Source organism: Leptinotarsa decemlineata, unplaced genomic scaffold (assembly GCF_025532065.1).
Source record: "Leptinotarsa decemlineata unplaced genomic scaffold, Ldec_3_MD MMD2_tig00001019_RagTag_RagTag, whole genome shotgun sequence".
In the NCBI taxonomy this organism is placed as follows: Eukaryota; Metazoa; Arthropoda; class Insecta; order Coleoptera; family Chrysomelidae; genus Leptinotarsa; species Leptinotarsa decemlineata.
The window spans coordinates 3,134,987-3,156,535 of record NW_027412557.1 but is presented as its reverse complement, the minus strand read 5'-3'; the positions used below and the strand labels follow the sequence as shown (position 1 = coordinate 3,156,535).

Here is a 21,549-nt window from a genome sequence, read left to right as displayed (position 1 = left end):
AATATTCTATCTTTTTTTCGATGAGGAATCACCTCCTTGAATGTTTTACACTCATTCAGTTACACCCTATATAGTATAATATTAGGTAGATAAGGCAATATTATTGTGAAATTAATTCAAGACACTTGAGATGCAGGTATCTAGAAGAGGTATGTATGTATGGTATAAATAAGAATAACACTGTACGTATTTTTAGATTAATCTTTTTCTTGAAAATGATCACTTGGTGATCGAAAGATGTGTCGAGGTGTTAAAATAATGGTTGGGATATAACTCCAGTAATATTCATGTTTCAACTTATTCAAAAAACACTTCATTGTGAAATTTTCACTGAAAAGTTTTACGAAAACGCTACACGTGTTTCGCCATACAATGGCTTCTTCAGGCGTGTCTTTTCTAACAATAGCCTACATTTTCAATGCCTAATATACCTAATTTCACAATTGAATGGGGAATGTTCCTCAATTTTGGTTATTACAGCAAATGCAAGTTTGAACAAAATAAAGTTGAGTTTAATTCATGACTTTTTCAAATGTTTTAAATGTTGGGTTTTAATTTTCAAAGGGACTTGTTTCTAATTCACATATTGGCAACAGCGCCTATATCAAGTTGAAATAATTTATACGTACCTAAATATTCTACTTTAAAAAAGGGAAATTATGTTTACAAAGCAATAATAAAGGCAAAATATAAATTTGTACTGTTATTTATTTATATAGAGGAAGATAGGTAAGGTGCACAAAATGTCATATGTCACAGAATGTCTCGGAACTCGGAACATAAGTAAACAGAACAGCACGCCTCTGAAATATGTTATCTTTGTTTGTCTCATACAGGTAACAGATTCATTGTCCTTTATTACCTATAACCGATGTTGTCAAATGGTGAAATAGAAACGAATCCCTTTAAATGTTGAATGCATTATTTCATTCCTCTTTTTTAAGTATTTAAATAATTTTTTAAAGAAAAAGGTTGAAATAATAAGTTTGAAATGCGTTGTTTTAGAGCTCTTTTATGAAAACTACTTGATTTTCGCCAGGAAGAACATTCCCCATTAAATAACTTCCCGTTACTGAATATTTTTCCAAATGTGGAAACTGAGACTTGAGCTCAGGTTATTTAATTCATTACAAACTCAGGTAAAAGTCAGGTACTTGATGTATGTACTTCAAATTGTTAGATTAGGTATATTAAGCATTGAATATGTAGAATATGGTTAGTAAAAATATACTCAAAGAAGCCATTGTATGGCAAAACACGTGTTTGCTTTTTTGTAAAACTGTTTAGTGAAAATCTCACAATAAAATATTTTTTGAATACGTCAGTTATGGATTTTTATCAAGTATCGGCCAATTTCATCATATAGAATATGTTTTATATTTTATTCAGTGTTCTATTCTTAATATGGCCATTGTTCATTGATGACTGCACATTTGCAGAGTTGCTGTCTATTCTATAGGGTAAGTCCTTGTTCAGAAAGATTGCAACACTACAGAGTGCCCCACATGATCAACAATAATAACAAATGTGAATTAAAACATATGACTAAACCTAGAATTATACGAGTACATATAGAGATGTGAATGATGAAATGTGAATTTATTCATATTCTTATTTGTGAGAACATAACGAATTACATACGTCGAAATTTATTGCTATCTCTGTTTATAGTTTTTGTGTATTAAATTCCCTAATATACGGGTTCATATCATTTAGTTTTTGTAGTTAATCTATTTTTTGTAAGTGTTACAGTAAGACTGATAAATCCTGGCTTGTATAGCACGGATGATTTACTTACTAGTTTGACAGCACGTGTAAACACTATGTATGTACAGATAATTATGTGAAATTTATCACAGAAGACGATAATGAACAAGTTATATAATGTAGTGAAGTATATGTATATAATTTAATTACTTTCAGTATAATTTAGTATCTCTAACTGGTTGACCTTGTGCGCCGTTTTTTTTTTCTACCTCCGACTGGCGTGTTATTTTCTTGTTTTCTCCACTATCTGCTGATGAATGTTCTTCGACCGTTAATCTTTTGACAACTTTTGGGGGCATCATTTCTTTCTGTATTTCTTTCTGTATTTTTCGTTAGTTTCAAGATCATTCAGAAAATCTTTTTCTTGTTTTAATACTTTATATTCCAAAATTCGATTCCGATCAATTCATCATTCAACAATTAATGAACTGTGGTTGATATAATATCTTCATATGGCATCAAAGTGAAAGGTAGAACTGAATCCTCTGAAGTAGCATAAATCCAAAACAAGTACTGCTCCCGAACACCAGAAATGTAATACCTTTATCAATGCGCGTTTCACCAGCCAAGTTATCATCCTCAGGAGATGTAGTAAATTGATTCTTCATTCCAAAACTGGTCTTTATTCATATTTTACACTTCAACTTTTGAAAAAACAAATGATTTCGGATAGCCAATTAATCGATGTCCAGGACTTGAATACAAATAATATTTTGATAACTCCTCTCAAAAAGTATCAAAATTTTTGTGGTCAATTATTTCGACCCTCGGTGTATTTATGAGTTATTCTAATAGTTTGGTGAAAATGAAAAGAAGTAGGCTCGTATCACATATGAGTGTGCTAGTACTGACAAACAATCCCACACCCAAAAAGCCACAATCTTGGGTACCTAAAATGTCTTGGTTTTCTTGTACTGGCCAAGAGAGCATAGTACAAAATATTTCAGTTACTCACCGAAAAATTTTTCATCATTTTATAATTTTATCAGGACTCAAACATTTTTTTACTTTTTTCCTCAGGAACAGATTCGGTTGCACATACGGCCGAATTAAAGTATCTCTTTGGAGGAGTAGAAGGACATGCAGGTGATCCTACCGACTACCCCGAATCCGATCAATTGACAATGAAAAGAATGTTAGTTTTATGGACTAACTTCATCAAATACCAGTGAGTATGTGCAGCATTTGATGAATAAGATATCCAAGCAGAAATATGTGAAGTGAAATAAGGAGGACGTATATATTTGTTTTATTTTCAATAACCGATATGTACTGGTATCTCAGAAATTTCGAACAATAATTGAAACTTTTCAGATCGCTTTTTTCTCCCAGAATATTTTAATTTGAAATCATTTCACAAATTTGAACTTAGGTTAATCTTGAGTTTGAATAACTTTTTCCAAACAAAATTTCCACTCGTGATTGACTGATGAATGTTCAGGAAAATTCGACTGTTACCATTATTAAATAGCAATAATGATAAAATCAACTTCATTTATAATGAATTATCAATAATAATATCCAATCTACTCCAAAATTCCATCTCCTGATCGAAAATATGATGAATACAATCCCAAGAAAAAAAGGATACCTCAAATTTGACAAATGGCAAAGCCTCTCTGTGAAAAATTAGAATAGAGGGAAGTCACGAACCAATCCATCCGATACCACTAAGGAAATGCTTTTCAGCAGGTCTTGAAATTCGGTATATTAACTTTTCCGTTTTTCACAACTTCGTTGGGGCCTTTAAACAGGTTAAAGTCAGAGTTTTTCAAAACTGTTCACAATATGTATTTGAACCAGGCAGATTACAGAGAATGCAATGGTGGACCTAATAAATCAAATTCATAAATTGAATGAAGGTGAAAAATCCCTTTGTGCGTCTTTGTAGACCTTGCCAAATCATTCGTCACCGTTTATTACGAACAGTTGTTAATTTGGTACTACCTTGAATGTGGTACTCTCAAATAATCTCTCAGGTACAAATATTTCAGCCGTTATCATCTCAATAGTGAGGTCTCAGTAAAGAAAAGCTCAGGACAAAAACTTCTCATGTCGAAAACAACTCCCCAACTTAAATCTCTTTCAAAAACTTCAACAATTTTGGCGTTTCATGTATTTCTCCCATTGATCGCCTGGTTCTTTGTTATATTGGCAGCGATGTTGACATATTTCTCATATTGAAATTTTTTTGTGTGAGATGTTTCAATTTTGTGATATATATTTGTTTCGAAATGATTTTACTGAGAAGTTTTCGGCTAATATTTCATATAATATTCAATTTTTTCATTTATTTATCCATAATTTAGTTATTTTTTGCAGTGGCTTCATTTTCTTTTCCAAAAAAAATATCAACAGCATTATCTGCATCATAGCACATAAGTTATTGCAATCATGAATTTTTGCTATTTAGAAATAAAATGACTTTTGAATGGACAGAGATTGTTATTTATGGTATTCATAACATATTCCAGCAAAAATCATTTAGTTCCATCCAGTACCTGAGAAATCCGAGGTTTTAACGTTTTTAACGTTCCAGACGCTCCAATAATTTTATTGGTATATATTTTTCACTTACTCTATCAAAGAAATATGTTTTCCCCCCTTCGAACGACAACCCTCAAAAGTCGAAACTTGTGTGAGCTAAGAATTATTGAGGTCTTGCCTTTCAAAATTAGATTCCTAGCACGATTTGGACGATAGGCAGTAGAAATCGATAGTTCAGCATCTGGGCTCAAACCATCGGTTCACCCAACCGTTGAATGAGTGGAGAGAACCAAAATTAAAAATAAAAATTTTTCATTATAAAATTATGGAGTAGGTACGTGACATCTATATTTCATTAATTTCCTCCACCTTAAGGGTGGAGTAGCAGCTGCTTTCACTACTTTCAAACGTGCCTTCACGGCCCTGCTGGTAGGTGCGATGAGGATCATCCCCCGCGACGTAATCGAGTTGCGTTCACCAAGAAATACAGATCATATAAGTCCGAATACGTCGTGTGTCTCCTGACAAGGCTTATGCACACAATATCATGGGGTTGATATTCAGGTCTCTCAATGACGGTTCACGCTGTGACTATCAAATTGGACTGGCTACTACTGGACTTGATCGGCTCGACTTCTGCTATATTTCGCAAACACTCCAATGGTACGTATCAATCGCTATCGGTCACAATACCAAGCAACTTGTTCTGCATTCTTTCAATCCTCGATAACGGAGTATCCTTGAGGGTGCAGAACACAGGACGAGCGTACAACTAGCCAGAATGATAACTTGTTTGTATATCAGGAACTTGTTTGGAATTTCGTGGATAGTTGCGTTTCACCGCCGCTCCTGCTCTCTGAATTGCCAGGTATTTTGCACTCCTCTACTGGAGAAAACCTTTCACGCATATCCAACCAGCTATCGTCCCGTCAGGCGTGTCCTTCGAAAGCAGAAATGTTATCTATGGTGGTTCGAAACGGTGTCTGGTATAGGATCACGAATGCATTTTGTTTTGTATTTTTTATTTTATACAAATCCCACTCTGAATTGAAAATGAACTTTTACATAACATAGTCTGGCCACGTCTCATTTCAGTATAGTGGTCAATAATGAATAAATTATGTAAAATTATTATACTCCCCTAACAATAAAATATCTATGATGATAGTTATAGAATTTTCACGATGAATTTTATGTTTGTTTCATGGTATCGAACATAATATGTAATTGTGGGTATTTAAAAGACACTGTAGAATAGTTTGATGTAGCAGTTCATAATGAAGCTATTGTGTAACCAAACACGAAAATTCATTGCAAAAATTATATATTTATTATCATATATAGTATCATGAATTTCCATCAAGTAATTGGTCAATGTGTTCATAAAATATTCGCTTTGCTTCATTTCAGGAACCCAACACCAAATTCAAATCCACTCTCAGAAAACATAGTTTGGCCACGTGTCCGAGGAGATAATATACAGTATTTGAATATCAATCACACTTTGGAAATTCTATCGAATCTAAAATCCTATGATGTTGTGGAAAGACTTCTTAATAATTACATGAATCCTCCACTGGTGGTGTTTTGACATCTTGACGGTAATCAGTAAATTTTGATTGATTGTCTCAAATATATTTATGTTACATACCTTCAATAAAGCCTACGTTATTCCAGAATGATTCAATTCTTTCCACAATGTGTACCAATGATCATATTCTGTGAAATGCTGAAAAATATGAAAGAACGGTTATGACGAATGACGAAATATCTTTTGTGGCAAATTGTGGAGGAGTTAAATATAGCAACTTTTGATGCTTCATAAAGCTGAAATCAGACCTTCTTTGGAGTATTGTCCTCATAAAAGGAGCTTCGCCCCTAAGCATTCCCTGAACCTGCTAAATTCCATCCAGAAAAGATCCTTTCGCCTTTTTGGAGACGCGAACATCACTTGCAACCTTGATAGTGCAACCGCTCTTCTATAGATACTTTCACGGGAAAGGTTCAAATGACTTGGCGTATTTGATTCCACCAAGAGCGGTACATATCAGAAATATGTAATGGACTGTGGCTGCTCAACGTTTTGAGGTTCAACTCAATAAAGCTCTAACTTCACTGTTCCATTTGGGGAACTGCGTTTATGTGGAATAAACTTCCTGAGAACATTTTCCAACTGGATTTAATCTTCAGCGATTGAAATCCAATGTGAATCGCTACTTTCGCACAGGAACCGCTCTTATTATGCCCTAAGGATTTTTCTATAGTGCTTGTGTTTTGTTCTCAACTAAATAATAAAAAATTGTATCGAGAAGATACACATACGAACAGAGTGGGCCAAATTGGACACTTCCAAAGAGAAACTCCTGTTTTGAAACTGGATAGATGAAAACTAATGACTATACCTGAGGACGACATTTATGACAAACTCAATGGTGAAAACCACATATCGACATCCATCATCGTGTTCACGTGTAAAAAAATTGTTTTTTAAAATGAGATATCAATAGTTATTGATAAAAAACTTTTTTTTTTTATTGAGACACCCTGAATATTACTCAATAGAGCTTAAAATTACCTTTCTAAAAATGTAGCACTCTTTATGTTTTGTTGGAGTCATCTTTGAAATACAGAGCTTTTAGTTCTTTCATGTAGCCTTTGAAACGCACACTTTGATCAAGTAGGCTTTGGACGATGCGGCGATAAAACATAATGCAAATATTTCTGGTAGCTGTTAAATTTTGATTTAAGCAGTAATGACGCTCTTCAATTATTGGTTTATTTTCAATTTCCAAACACATTCGCAATGAAGTATGAACATTATGAAAAATGGGATATAGAAGTCTGTTTTATACAAATCGGGAAGAATACAGAAGAAGCAAGCAATTTGTTGAGAGATATCCAGAAAGAAAACAACCTTTAAGAAACATTTTTGCAAGATATAGATGAAAACCTTCTGGAATACAGCAACTATTCGGCAGAAAATGTCATTACGAGATACATTCCTTGTAAAATGAACTTGCGAATTCCTAGATAAGCTATAAGGACCTCTGAAAGTCCCCGACACGGACTTCCGAAATTTGACAATTGATAATGGTTATTTTTTGGGAAAGAAAGTTTTTGGCTTTCTACTACTTCATCTTGATACAAAAAACAAGGACGAGGGAATCTTCCAAGGAAAAGAAGGAAGTAATCAATTTCAAAATAAGTAACTCTATACATGGATGTGTAGAAGAAGTAACTTTCAGACACAAACTAAAAGAAAGTCCTTCTGAAACAGCTACACCAAAGAAAAAAATTCTTTCGAAACAAATACTTCTATATGAAATACACGAAAGAATTTTTTTCTTTCGTGTAATTCAATGTTTATATGAAAGTAGCTGTTTCAGGAGAACTTTCTTTTAGTTTGTGTCTGAAAGTTACTTCTTTGCATGATCTACACATCCATGTATAAAGTTACTTATTTTGAAATTGATTACTTCCTTCCTTTCCTTGGAAAATTCCCTCGTCCTTGTTTTTTGTATCTAGATGGAGTATTAGAAAGCCAAAAACTTTCTTTCCCAAAAATTAATCACTCCTAAAAATATAACCCCTTCAATTTGAATAACGGTTATCTTGTTGAGGCTATATATGTCAAATTCTGTCATTTATTCAGTCTGTTTTGCCAAATCAACATGGACGGATGAAGCATATAATAACAAGAGCAAATAATAAAATTGTTTTATCAAAATGAGTGTTCTGTTCGGGCAACGTACCGCGTGCTTCGGCCATTTCACGGTAGCGATAATCGCCGAGAGGACTATTCGCAAGAACAAGGACTTTCGCAGACCACAACTTGGCGAATTTTGCGTCGTGACTTGAGCCTGCACCCGTATGAAATTCAAATGATCCAGAAACTGAAAGTAATTGACCGTAAGCCGGCTACTCACTACGCGGGACTTGCCAAGTACTTGGCAAGTAGCGAGTAGTGTGTATGGCGACTTGTGCTGACTTGTCGAGTTACTTGGACTTCCCATCGGTTGTCGGAAAACGGACCCTAGTCAAAGACGCCAAGTCGATTACTTCCGAGTTTGCTTTGTCAGCGCTACACTACGCGGACTTTACTTGGCGAGTTGCTGCGAGCGGTGTTGTTGTTTTGAATAATAAAAAGTTATTTGTTGTGTTGTCTTGACTTAAAAAAGTTATATTTATTTCAAAATGGCGTGGAGCAATGATGCCACACTTACTTTTCTGGATATTTATCAAAAGGAACCAGTTATTTGGGACTCGTCACATAAATAGCATAGAATGAGAAACGAGGTATTCGATGCCTGGAAGCGAATCCAAATTGGGTTTTTAAGAAAAACTAATTCATAATGCAGCATAGATGAATTGAAGAAGAAAGGAATTGAAGAAGAAAAAGGAATCTCTTATGGCTACATTCCGTAACTGCAAAATGAAATTAAAAAATAGTGAAAAAAGTGGTGCTGGTCTGAGTGATTTGTACACTCCTAACTGGTTTGCCTTTCCAAAGATGTCAGAATTTTTGATGACCCGTGACTGTCCAAAAAAAAACAACAAATTCAAAGGTAAGGTATTTTTTCAGATAAAACTTGATTAAATTTAACAATACTTTTCCTACCATGAAACTTTTCCTTCATTCATAAAATATTGTGCAAATTCTTCCCTGATATTTTTTGCTTGCATGGTTGGTTTTCTTGCTACTTTTTGTAAAGGTAGCATAGATGTCATATCGTCTTGATCGATACGCCAGGATCCTGGCACAACATTTCCCTCAACTTCTAGATCGAATGTTCCCGTTGGTGTGTAAATTCCTCGTGAAGTTTTGCTTTTACGTAAAAAATTATGCAGGAAACAGCAAGTCATTGTGACAAGAACAACTTTATTTGGCTGTAGCAACATAGGTTTTCTTAAGACTCGAAACACGGAGCTCATAATCCCAAAAACATTCTCCACTATTCGGCGGGTACGGCAAAGTCGGTAATTAAATACTCTTTGTGAGCTTCCTTTCATATAATGGCCTGGAAAAGGTTTCAAAATATGGAACTCAATCCAAAAGCATCATCGGCAACAAAGACTAAGGGTAAACATCTGTACGTTCCGTTAGTAGAGATAAGGATTTTATCGTTATCCCTCACAAATTAATTCATCCTTTCGTATTTAGTTATATACGTATATATATATATATATATATATATATATATATATATATATATATATATATAACAGAATAATTAGTGACTGAATTAACTATAAATCGATTTAATTCGTGAGGTTGCAGTCAATAGCTGGGCTGTTACAAAGAAAACTCTTTGTTATATGTCAAGCTTTCGGTATATTTCACACCTTCGTCAGGACAACTACAATAATAAGATTATATATCTTGTAAAAAATATATAAATATGGAGAACTTACTAACGAGATAATAAAATATAAAATGGTTCAAAAACAGATAGAAAAACATTAATAAATGACAGTTGATAAAAATTTTGGCTGACAATGTCAAGTGGGAAAATTCTGAATGATACTCGAATTACTAGATTTTTTATTTTCTTTATCATATTTCAGTAGTATCATATTCAGCTATTGACTGCAACCTCACGAATTAAATCGATATATATATATATATATATATATATATATATATATATATATATATAAATATATATATATATATACCCAAAATCGGTATATAGTAGTATGAGATGGATGAAAGCGATGTTTCTTCAAAATTCGTTGCACTGATCTCTCACTTATATCCACTATTTCACGAATTTGTCGTTGACTCCTACTAGGATCTTCTTCAACAGCAAGAAGAACTTGCAATTCATTATCTTCATTAGTAGCTGGCTTGATGCGCTCATATTTAGAATAATTGATACAGCCAGTTTCAACAAATCGTTTAGTTTTATTTTATTTGCTGAAGGTTGTTTTAGACCGAAAAAATATGGCATAAACTTCGAGATTATTGAAATTATTGTAATTATTCAAGAACGTACATTTTGCGGTGTAATTCAAAACTTGTTTATCTAGCAACAGGTAATTTTTGGCATGGGGCGATATTTTAAGGAAAGGCTTAGACAAAAACTATGCATCAAATGAAGAAATTGCACGGTGTTCTATTTAGAGAATAAATGTGTTATAAACATAATATATATATATATATATATATATATATATATATATATATATATATATATATCGATCACAGCCGTCACATATGGATTTCACAGTAAAAAAATCATTGATATTATGGCGATATAATAGAGAGTTGTCATTTTTACAAAAAAAATAAATAAAAAATAAGAAAAACTATAGGACACGCTATAATGTACAATATTGAAACAAGATATCTTTCGTACATACTTATCAGTCGTCAAATGGATATCGCTTTGAAAAAAGTCTTTTGTCGAGTTTATGGCGTAGAAATAGAAAGAACGACCATTTTTCGAAAAAAATGCTTTTTTAAGAAAAACTATTGAACCTAGCCATAGGGAATACTCAATAAAATTTGTAGAGGTTTTGTTGACGCTCCTTATGGATCAATAATATACAGGGTGTTCCATTTAAAATAATGAAGATTCAGCAAATTTTTGTTTACAATATGTGGCAAGCGGTTTTTCATACCCTGTATATCACAGTTCGACTTCAGATACATCGTTTGAGAGAGTTATCACTGTGGAATATTTGACCAGAAAAAAATACAATTGGACTTGGCACAACTTCATAATTTCAAATATTCTGAGTGACGAATATTGGAAAAAAAACCTGTCATGCTAGATATCTCGAAAACCGTCAATATTTTCGAAGTGAAGATATGCATAAAGTGTCTTTCATTTTCTATGTTGAAACCGAAAAAATGATAAAAAATATAGGTTGCCATTTGAAAAAATACAGTTGGGATCCGCCCAGAAAAAATTGAACACCCTGTGTTACCGCCAATATTTTTATTTTGTCGAGCTCGAGTAATAAGGTGATATTATGGAAATTTAGATTTCTATCTGTTTCCTAAATAGAGATATGGAACACCGCGCCACTGTTGCAGGACCCTGTATATATATATATATATATATATATATATATATATATATATATATATATATATATATATATATATATATATATATATATATATATATAATCTAGAAAGGTTAATGCAGTCAAGCTGCTGGAAAATAATTCCAAACCACCAACACTGACATAAAAACTTGGCAAGTTGACTTGGGTGTCACACCAATAGGTGGTTCCACTTATGTTTCGCTTGCGTTTACGCAGCTATTTTTATCAAGTACTTTCTTGGTTTTTTCTCATTTTGTCTTCAATCGAGGACCGCCTGCCCGGTACTGACGATGCCCAATAGGCTGAAACAGCTGTATACCGGTGGCTCTTAAATTGAAATCAATATGGGAATGATCAAAGAGTACTTATCTATTTATTTTTATATATATATATATATATATATAACTATATAACTATAAATCTGGATTAACTATAAATCGGTTTAATTCGTGAGGTTGCAGTCAATAGCTGGGCTGTTACAAAGAAAACTCTTTGTTATATGTCAAGCTTTCGGTATACTTCACACCTTCGTCTGGACAACTACAATGATAAGATTATATATCTTGTAGAAAATATATAAATATGGAGAACTTACTAACGTGAGAATAAAATATAAAATGGTTCAAAAACAGATAGAAAAACATTAAATAATGACAGTTGATAAAAATTTTGGCTGACAATGTCAAGTGGGAACATTCTGAATGATACTCGAATTACTAGATCTTTTATTTTCTTTATCATATTTCAGTAGGTACGTGTAAATTTTGCTAAGACTATCAATATCAGTTCGTTTATTCATTGAATGTTCTTCGTTATTAATATGTATCATTTCCAAAAATATTCTTTTAGTTGTATTGGTTTCTCTATTTAAAATATTTGGATTTTCAAAATTCATTTTTGTTCAAAGTTTGTTTCACTACTTTTAACGGTAGGCTTGTGAAAAGTGAAATAACATCTAGGGTTATCAAAACATAATTTTTACGTTAGTATGTTCTCCATATTTATATATTTTTTACAAGATATATAATCTTATCATTGTAGTTGTCCTAACGAAGGTGTGAAATATACCGAAAGCTTGACATATAACAAAGAGTTTTCTTTGTAACAGCCCAGCTATTGACTGCAACCTCACGAATTAAACCGATTTATAGTTAATCCAGTCACTAATTATTCTGTTATACAAGGATGGGGTTTTACCAAGAAATCCATCAACGCTATGGAGCAACGAGCGTGAGATTCTTGAAGACTTGGGCAAATGATAACATCAAATTGGCAACATTACAGAATAGAAAAATTTTCCTTTTGAAGTGCAGACAAATGAGTTTATTTCCCAACCATATTTCCAATGGAATCCATAACATCATCAACTTAATGAATCATCAAGAAGGACGAACAGGACGTCGAAATAATAATTTTAATTTGAAGTTGAGAAAGAAAATTCTGAATTTAGAAATTCAAATTACTATTTGTGATATATCCAAACTGAACAAAGAACAAGCAGATCTAGAAAGGAAAGTATTAACAATAATACCAAATCATATATTTGTCGAATTTAAACGTAGGTCATGTGTAAATTATAACCGCCACTTCCATCAAATTAAAAATAAAAACATTCAAAAAATCAATTCATTGAAAAATAACTTTCTATCTGAAATATTATTTCAAAAAGATTGGTTTAAAAACTGAACTGATATCAATTTTCCTAATGATATACATAATTTTCTATCCCTTGGCCCTAAATTCAGTGTTTCTCCAAATAAACATAATATTTACATTTCTTCTCTATTAGCAGATTTGGAATATATAATGGAGAATTTTCATGAGACTAAAAATGATTTATATAGAACACAAGTAACGAATATAATAACAAATTTTCTACACAAAAATCATGACAAGAATATTATTTGAATGAATTGTATAATAAAACCCGAAAATATCTGAAAGAACATCCAGAGATTATTATCATGAATAGTGACAAAGGTAACGTTACAGTCGCCATGTGTAGAGATCAATACATCAATGAAAATCATATATTAATGAATCGAAGAGGTTTTGTATTAAAGTGTATAATATATTAAAATTCTTGCAAAGCGCTTTCGACTTTTGTCATCATCAGTGCTCACCTGAAAGTAAGTGATCTAGTTGAAAAGGGAATTTAGTGAAATTGAAGTTGTGAAATTTTTTTAAGGTTAAGAAATTTGGAAAAATTGTTTGAGATTACTTACTTGTCAGGCAACAGGAAGTATCAAGATAAGTGAATTGTACATTGTAATATTTAAATTATATAAAACAAAATAGGCTTATAGCCAAGAAAATACATTTTTGGATTCAGGCCATGTGGTTCAGTCAAAGTATCTTATGAAGAAGGACAACTTGAGACAGAATGTGTCAAGTGTCATGTTAAAATAATGGTACCAACTTGAGGAGTGGTCCATTATGGGTTTGATTGAATATGTAGAGGAAAAATATTGAATAAATTATATTAATAAACTGTGATTAATTAATAATTCATAATCCTCTTATGAAGGGGAAGGAAATCTCTGTTTAAGTTTACTTGAGTATTCAAACAATGATCATTGTTTGTTTTATATAATTTAAATATTACAATGTACAATTCACTTATCTTGATACTTCCTGTTGCCTGACAAGTAAGTAATCTCAAACAATTTTTCCAAATTTCTTAACCTTAAAAAAAAAATTTTACAACTTCAATTTCACTGAATTCCCTTTTCAACTAGATCACTTACTTTCAGGTGAGCACTGATGATGACAAAAGTCGAAAGCGCTTTGCAAGAATTTTAATATATTATACACTTTAATACAAAACATCTTCGATTCATTAATTCAAATAAGTGTATTCAGCTTTTCCAAATCCTTTTAAAATCATATATTATTAGAAAACGATAAATACTATAAAATTTCAAAATCAGACCCAACTTCTACACTACAACAGAAAGCAAATAAAATTGTTACAAATTTAAAAAATTGTCACAAAATAGATAATATTACAGCTAAATCATTAATGATATACAATTCCATAGCACCCTGTTTTTATTCGTTACCTAAAGTTCATAAACCTACTTTATCCATGCGACCAATTGTATCTTCCATTGATGCACCTAACTCAAAACTTTGTAAATTTCTAACGAATATTTCAACAACTTCCTATAAAACAGACAATCCTTATTATATTACAGATTCTTTTTCATTTAGTGAATTTATAAATAATTTTCAACTTCCTCAAAATTATGTTTTGATAAGCCTAGATGTTATTTCACTTTTCACAAACCTACCGTTAAAAGTAGTGAAACAAACTTTGAACAAAAATTGGTCTAACATTGAAGAACATTGTGAATTAGACAAAATTACATTCATGAATATTTAAGATTTTATTTTTGATTCAGCATATTTTATATTTGAAGACAAATTTTATAAACAAATATTTGGCACACCTATGGGTTCCACCATTTCACCAATTTTATCGAGTTTTATTTTAGATGAGCTTATTGATGAATGTATTCAAAAATTATCTTTCCGTATTCCAATCATCAAACTTTTTGTAGATGATTTGATTTTGACCATACCTGCAGATGGAAAAGAAGAAATTTTGAACGTATTTAATTCATATGATCTCAATATCCAATTCACTATTGGAGAGGAAATAAAGAACTCTATTCCTTTCCTCGATATGAAATTATTGAGATCAGAACAAAATATTATCATCACTGAATGGTACAGAAAACCAACATCAAGTAATAGATTTATTAATTACCATTCCTATCATCCAAATAAAATGAAAATCAATTTAATAAAATCATTAAAAAACAGAATCATCAAAATTACCCATCTCGATTTACGAAACCAAAGTTTGTCTAATTTCAGTAAAATTCTGATCCAAAATTATTATCCTAAATCTTTAGTAAACAGAATTTTATTTTGTGAAAGAACAAACTTTCAAAATAATGATGAAGAAGTTGAACATAACAACGTTATACCTTCACTCATATATAAATCACTCCCATATATTCAAGAATTGACACCAAAATTAATTAATGTATTCCGAAATAATAACCTCAAAATATCTAAAACAAATGCCACTTCTATATCTAAATTATACAGTAAACTAAAAGCTCCAATTTCAAATAAACAAAAATCCAATTTAGTATACAAAATTTCTTGTATGGATTGCTCTAAAACATATATAGGACAAACATCTAGACCTCTAAGTAGTCGCATCACTTCCCATAAGAGCGACTGTAGACGAAATGTTAATTCTTGTGCATTAACAGAACATGTTAATTCGGAGGATCATAAAATGAATTTTGAAAATCCAAATATTTTAGATAGAGAAACCAATACAACTAAAAGAATATTTTTGGAAATGATACATATTAATAACGAAGAACATTCAATGAATAAACGAACTGATATTGATTGTAGTTGTCCTGACGAAGGTGTGGAATACACCGAAAGCTTGACATATAACAAAGAGTTTTCTTTGTAACAGCCCAGCTATTGACTGCAACCTCACGAATTAAACCGATTTATATATATATATATATAATTATATATATATATATATATATATATATATATATATATATATATATATATTATATATATATATATATATATATATATATAAATATATATATATATATATATATATATATATATATATATATATATATATACAATATATATATATATATATATATATATATATATATATATATATATATATATATATATATATATATATATATACACATCCTGCTACCAATGCTACGTCCTTTCAAAAAACAACCTTTTTGCGTCTCCTAGAAATACGCTACTTAGGGAAGATCTAAACGAGTATGTTGGAACAGCATGACATTTCAAGCCCATTGGTGTAATCAGAGTTGTTCTATCTTATTGGATGAAAAAGTTACAATATACGTCCTTCTAATAATAGAACGATGTTGCACTGCGTATATTAGTTCAGAAAGTGCAGTAATGTTGCGTCCTTAGGGCGTATATTTTCTTGAGATTTATACAATGATGCGTCAAACAGTGTTGCCGGTTAGCTTTTTATTCTGTGACAGATAAATAAAATCAAGCAATTTATCGAAACAAACAATCACTAAAATACATTCAAATGTTTGAAAAATGAAGTTGCTCTAATATTTCGACAGGAACAATGATAGTTGAAGATTGATTGTAAATACTAAACGGAATATAGGTAAAGAGTATTTGATAATACATATGAAAATAAAATCCAACACTTTCCAACAAAGGAACAAAAAGGGTTTTTGAGTAATAAATAAAATAAATATCTCTTCAGGGTAGATAACATTAAATAAAATTCAGTATATAAAATATAAGACATAAAATTTACCACAATTTTTCTGTAATAACAAAGTTACTAATATTTAAAAAATACCTTTAATCGAAAGAAATTGCTTTGAATTGCTAAAATAAACAATTTTAAATTCATTTTGTAAATAAAACGCGAGAACTATTCAGATTTGTTTTTATAATAAATATTTTGAATGAAAACCTTGATTTTTTTCCAATCTTTGTTCGCTAATAAATCGCCATTTTGTTGAATCAAGTATTGACATTCTGACTGTTTTGGTGGTTTTTCGTTTTCAATATGTTCTGCAAAAATTTTTTTACTTTGATCTTTTGTTCTGCTGTCCATGGTACGAGTGTTCTTTTTTTCTGTTTTTCCATTTTTTTTAATTTGGCTACATTCTAGTTTATTGCTCTCATTTTGTATTTCGTCAGCACCAACCGGGACTATTATTTCACTTGTTAAAATGTCAGTGTTTATATAACTATCTTCAGCTTCTTTGTCATCTATGTGATCATTCTCATCCTCGTTTTTCAATAAATCCTCTTCAAGTCCGACATCAATTTCGTCCAGGGTTTTTCCTTTATATTCACGAAGATTTCCCCCTTCCATTAATAAAAGCAGTTTAGACAATTTTGCCGTTTGATGTATATCATCTGGCAGTAGATAATTATTTTTGTGTACTCCAAGTGTATGGCTCATAAAAGTCGCTAGTTGGTCAACTTCAGAATCCTTCAGTGAAAATAGTTGGGATAATGTGGCCAAATGCTTTCGTAATTTGGTACAAGTTATTGCAGAGGGGTTTTTTGCTCTACTTAAACGAGCATATTTTTCCAAAACTTTGTAACCCGTAATAGGTTCTACTAAACCAGGTGTTCCAAACAAAAAGGGATTTTCTTTGCAAACTAAATTGCATCTCACTTCCAGAAGGCTTTTTATGTTGTCTTGGACATCTTCACTAAATAAAACGACAACTCCCCTTCCCCTTTTTCCTCTAATCACTACCCTTTTAAAACTTTTCAGTAATATTTTTTCAGCATCTGATATAATAGAGTCAAACTCAGCATAGTTGTTTGTATTATTTATACCAAAATTTAAATAAGTATGTAAAGGAATTCGTTGAAGTTCTCCAGGCCTTTTTCTGTTCAATAAAACTACCCTGCAATAAATTGTTTCAAGTAAAGTTATATACCCCTCCTTACTATATGGGCCTGTTTTTAAGGTCGCCGTTGCTGACTTCGCTTTTTCGATCAGAAATAATTTTAATATTTTAAGATCACTTGCAAGTGGAACTATGGTGACTTTATTCCATTTTTTAATGTTGAGATCGTTACCTGCTTGACTGGAGACTTCGAACCTCCGATTGCTGTTAAAGAGGTGGATCATATTTTTGAGATCAACTTCTTTATTAGCAGTTGTTGTTGATGGATGAGTGGTCAAATAAAGTGTAAGTGCTATTTCACAACACTGTTTTGATGAAGTAGAAATATTCATAGAAAAAGTCGGTGCTTTATAAAAGTTTTGGACAGAATCATACCCTGCAATTTCTTTAGCGGATTCAACAAATAAATGAAAAAACCTAGGTTGAAGCGCTTCAAATAGGTTGCTGACTGAAGGTTCCAACCGTTTTATGATAATTAAAACTTTTGCTAGTTCTCTCATTTTTCTTGACGTAACTTGAATAAAATGTTTTTCTCTGTGATTCTTCAGATATCTTGCCCCGAAAGCACATATGAGGTTATCCATTTTTGCTTCTAAACTGTTTTTATCTGGCCTCATTCTAGGAAATACTTGATCTTGGAGTTGTCTGTCAATACTCCTTTTCCTAGTGTTAGATAGCAAACTTTGAGCTTCAGCTTGAGCATTATTTTCGTTAGAATTTTCGAGACATTTTTTTCTATGCCTATACAAAAGTTTAGACGAATAAAAACCAAAACAGTTAGAACATGGTAAAAGACTGTCTCTATTTTTAATCGGACTTCTCACCGGCTTGAAATACCCATTAACGTTTTTTAAATAATTACCCTTTTTTCTAATTTGGCTTATTAATTGTTTTCTTTCTTTGGAATTGACTGCAAGTGAGGTAACCCTTAAAACATCAGTTTCTAGGGAATGATTTCTCAAAATGTGCCTGCCAAAATTTTTTACATCTTCTTCGCAGTAATAACAGAAGTCAACTTTTCGCTGTACCTTTCGAACATTTTTCTTTTTGCCAACATTATCTGCTGCAATTACAATATCTGCATTAATCTCATTGGAATCCAAGACACCAAAATAAGCATTAATGGAAGAACAAGGGCGCGCTTCATTTCCATCAAATGACTTCGCAATTTAATCTTCGGTCGTTGAATTAACATAAAAACTTGAAGGTGAGATCAACGATGCATTTGGCGATTCTTGTTCCTGAAAAAACAGATATATATGTATATGTGACCTTTTAACTTAAAATCTAAAGAAATGAACTTTAAACGTTCAAGCCAGTCTCGAACATACCTACACAGTAGGTTGAATGGATTGACGCCTATCAGATAACAACTAATTCCCTGGCTAATACCACGAAGGGCGTTGGATTATATCCGACAGGCGTCAGTGCAGGAATCTTCACAGAAAATTTCCTGCATATGCAATTGGCAATACAACTGAAAGAGTCGACCTTCATTTTTGGAACGGGCACACAGTTGTATTGCTAATTGCATATGCAGGAAAGTTTTTGTGAAGATTCCTGCACTGACACCTGTCGTATATAATCCAACGCCCATCGTGGTATTAGCCAGGGGAGTAGTTGTTTTCTGATAGGCGTCAGTCCATTCAACCTACTGTGTAGCTATATTCGAGACTGGTTTGAACGTTCAAAGTTCATTTCTTTAGATTTGTTTACTGCCAGTCTTCAAGCATATCCCACTGACTTTCGTTTTAAAAAACTGTTTTTCCGTTAATCAGCTGTCGCTCCCATACGAACGACAACTCTTAGAAGTTGAGAAACGTATGCGAGCTAAGGACTAACGACGTCTTACCTTTTAACGTGTGATTCCTAACACTAATAAGAAACTTTTGAGTTCAATTAAAAAGAAATGTTCGGAGGGTTAAAAAAAACCTAGACGTTTTTGAGCTTGTATTCAAGAAAATACCTCTTCAGTTGACAATGGTTTTACTAGCCTTGAAAGTCGGGTCGAAAGTTTGAATTCAAATTGAAAAAATCCAGGTTTTTTTGCTATTTGTCTAGTCAAAAAACACCCTCATATTTTAGAATGTTGCATTAAATTGTAGTAAATTGATTTTTTTTTACAGATGCCACAATTTTAATAAGTAAAACAAAAGTATACTAGGCTAATGATTTTTACCCAGTATAAATTATGATCAAATCGAATTCAAAATTTGGGAGACATAAATAATTTTTGTATTAAAACGTCCACCAGAATCGTGATTTCTTTGCTGTGTTTTCGAAAACTGTAAACTTCTTTTTTGAGCGTTGTTTTTCTGTAACCCATTTTCTGTTAATATTTTATCGTTCCTTTTCTTATCATTTCTATTGAAAAGTGTTGGTACTGTTGTTCTGTCAATGTTTCCTTTTCCTTCGCACATTTCAGAAAAGTCTATGTCCATACTTTCCTCAGGGTCATTTGTTTCATCATTTTTACTATCATCTTCATCTTCTGAACTGTAGTATATATCTTTGTCAAGTTCAATTTCATTTAATGATTTTCCTCGAAAGTATTTTCCTTTTCCTTTTTCGAGTTATAACAAAACCTTTGCTACCTTCGCAGTCTGATATATGTCTTGGGGCAATCTAGAAGAAACAAATAAAATAAATTGATAGACTATTGTTAAATACTATCAAAGCTGAAAACAAACATAGATGTTTGTTGTACGAGATCTGAAAACCTCACTGAAAATACTGAGATTTGTGATATTAGGTGATAATGATAACACATATCAGGTATATACTTGATGAAGTTTTTGAGAATGAACTGTGGTATGTAGAGTGAGTGAAAATTACTCAAGTTACTCCCATTGAACTTTTTATCAGGGCCATGATGAAAGTAATTATAAATATATTAGATGATCATTGAAGTGCCTACCAAAAGTTTCCAAAAAATTAAAAACTTCATTGTAATAATATTATATGTATAACCCGTATTGAAAATTTCAAAGTTGATCATAATCTGATCTGAAGCTGAGTATAATGAAAGTTTCAATAGCAAAGTGTAAACAGGTTTTCGATAGAGGACAACTTTCAAATTTTTTGTTTTTTATATATATCTCCGGAACCAAAGAAATCATTGGGTCCGTGAATCATGTGCCCTGAGCAAGCGCAGTGAGCCAAGAATGACAACCTTCTGCATCTGTCCGGCTAAGATTTCTGCCTAAGTGCGGCAAGCCGGTATGGTTTTAAGATTCGAAAGTAGAATGGGCACCATTCCACCAAGGACTCCAATAATCAGAACAAACATCTTGACAGAGTGAACTGGATAGAGTGTGCGAAGTTCCAAGAGAAAATCTCGATATTTTATCCGTTTTTCCTTCTCTTTTCTGGCGATATTCATCTCGACAGGAGCTGAAAACCCCACGATAAATGTCGTTTTGCTCTGGTGGCCGAAAGGACTACATCAGGCTTATTAGCTTGTATGAGCATGACAGTGGGGAATGAATAGTTCGAATAAATTCGGCACTTCTCGTTCCCCAGAACGGATTTAATATCTCCCGGAGCGTAGGGCAACACCGCGGTGTCTCATCGAAACCGTGAGAGTGCCGTAGATGGTAATATAGCACTCTTAGGGCCGCGTTATGTCGATGGATATTATAGGCCGAGACCGCATACGCTGGACATGCTGATAGCAAGTGCATTAGGGTCTCGGGCGCCTCGAGGCAGGCCCTGCACCTTGTGTCAGGAACCTCTATACCCA

General features: G+C 32.2%; 1 protein-coding gene and 1 pseudogene across 2 annotated transcripts in view; both read left to right on the top strand.

Annotated features, from left to right (window-relative positions):
• Window positions 1-5,933, top strand: part of LOC111515952 (juvenile hormone esterase) — a 92,210-nt gene extending 86,277 nt beyond the window's left edge. For both annotated transcript variants that reach the window (XM_074175334.1, XM_074175333.1), the window contains 2 exons: window positions 2,788-2,935; window positions 5,665-5,933. In XM_074175334.1, coding sequence (XP_074031435.1) covers window positions 2,788-2,935; window positions 5,665-5,845 — 329 coding nt within the window. In that variant the 3' untranslated portion in view covers window positions 5,846-5,933. The remainder of the gene's footprint in view (window positions 1-2,787; window positions 2,936-5,664) is intronic.
• Window positions 5,934-8,170: 2,237 nt separating this feature from the next.
• LOC141482357 (uncharacterized) lies at window positions 8,171-8,895 on the top strand (annotated as a pseudogene).
• The last annotated feature ends 12,654 nt before the right edge of the window (window positions 8,896-21,549 follow it).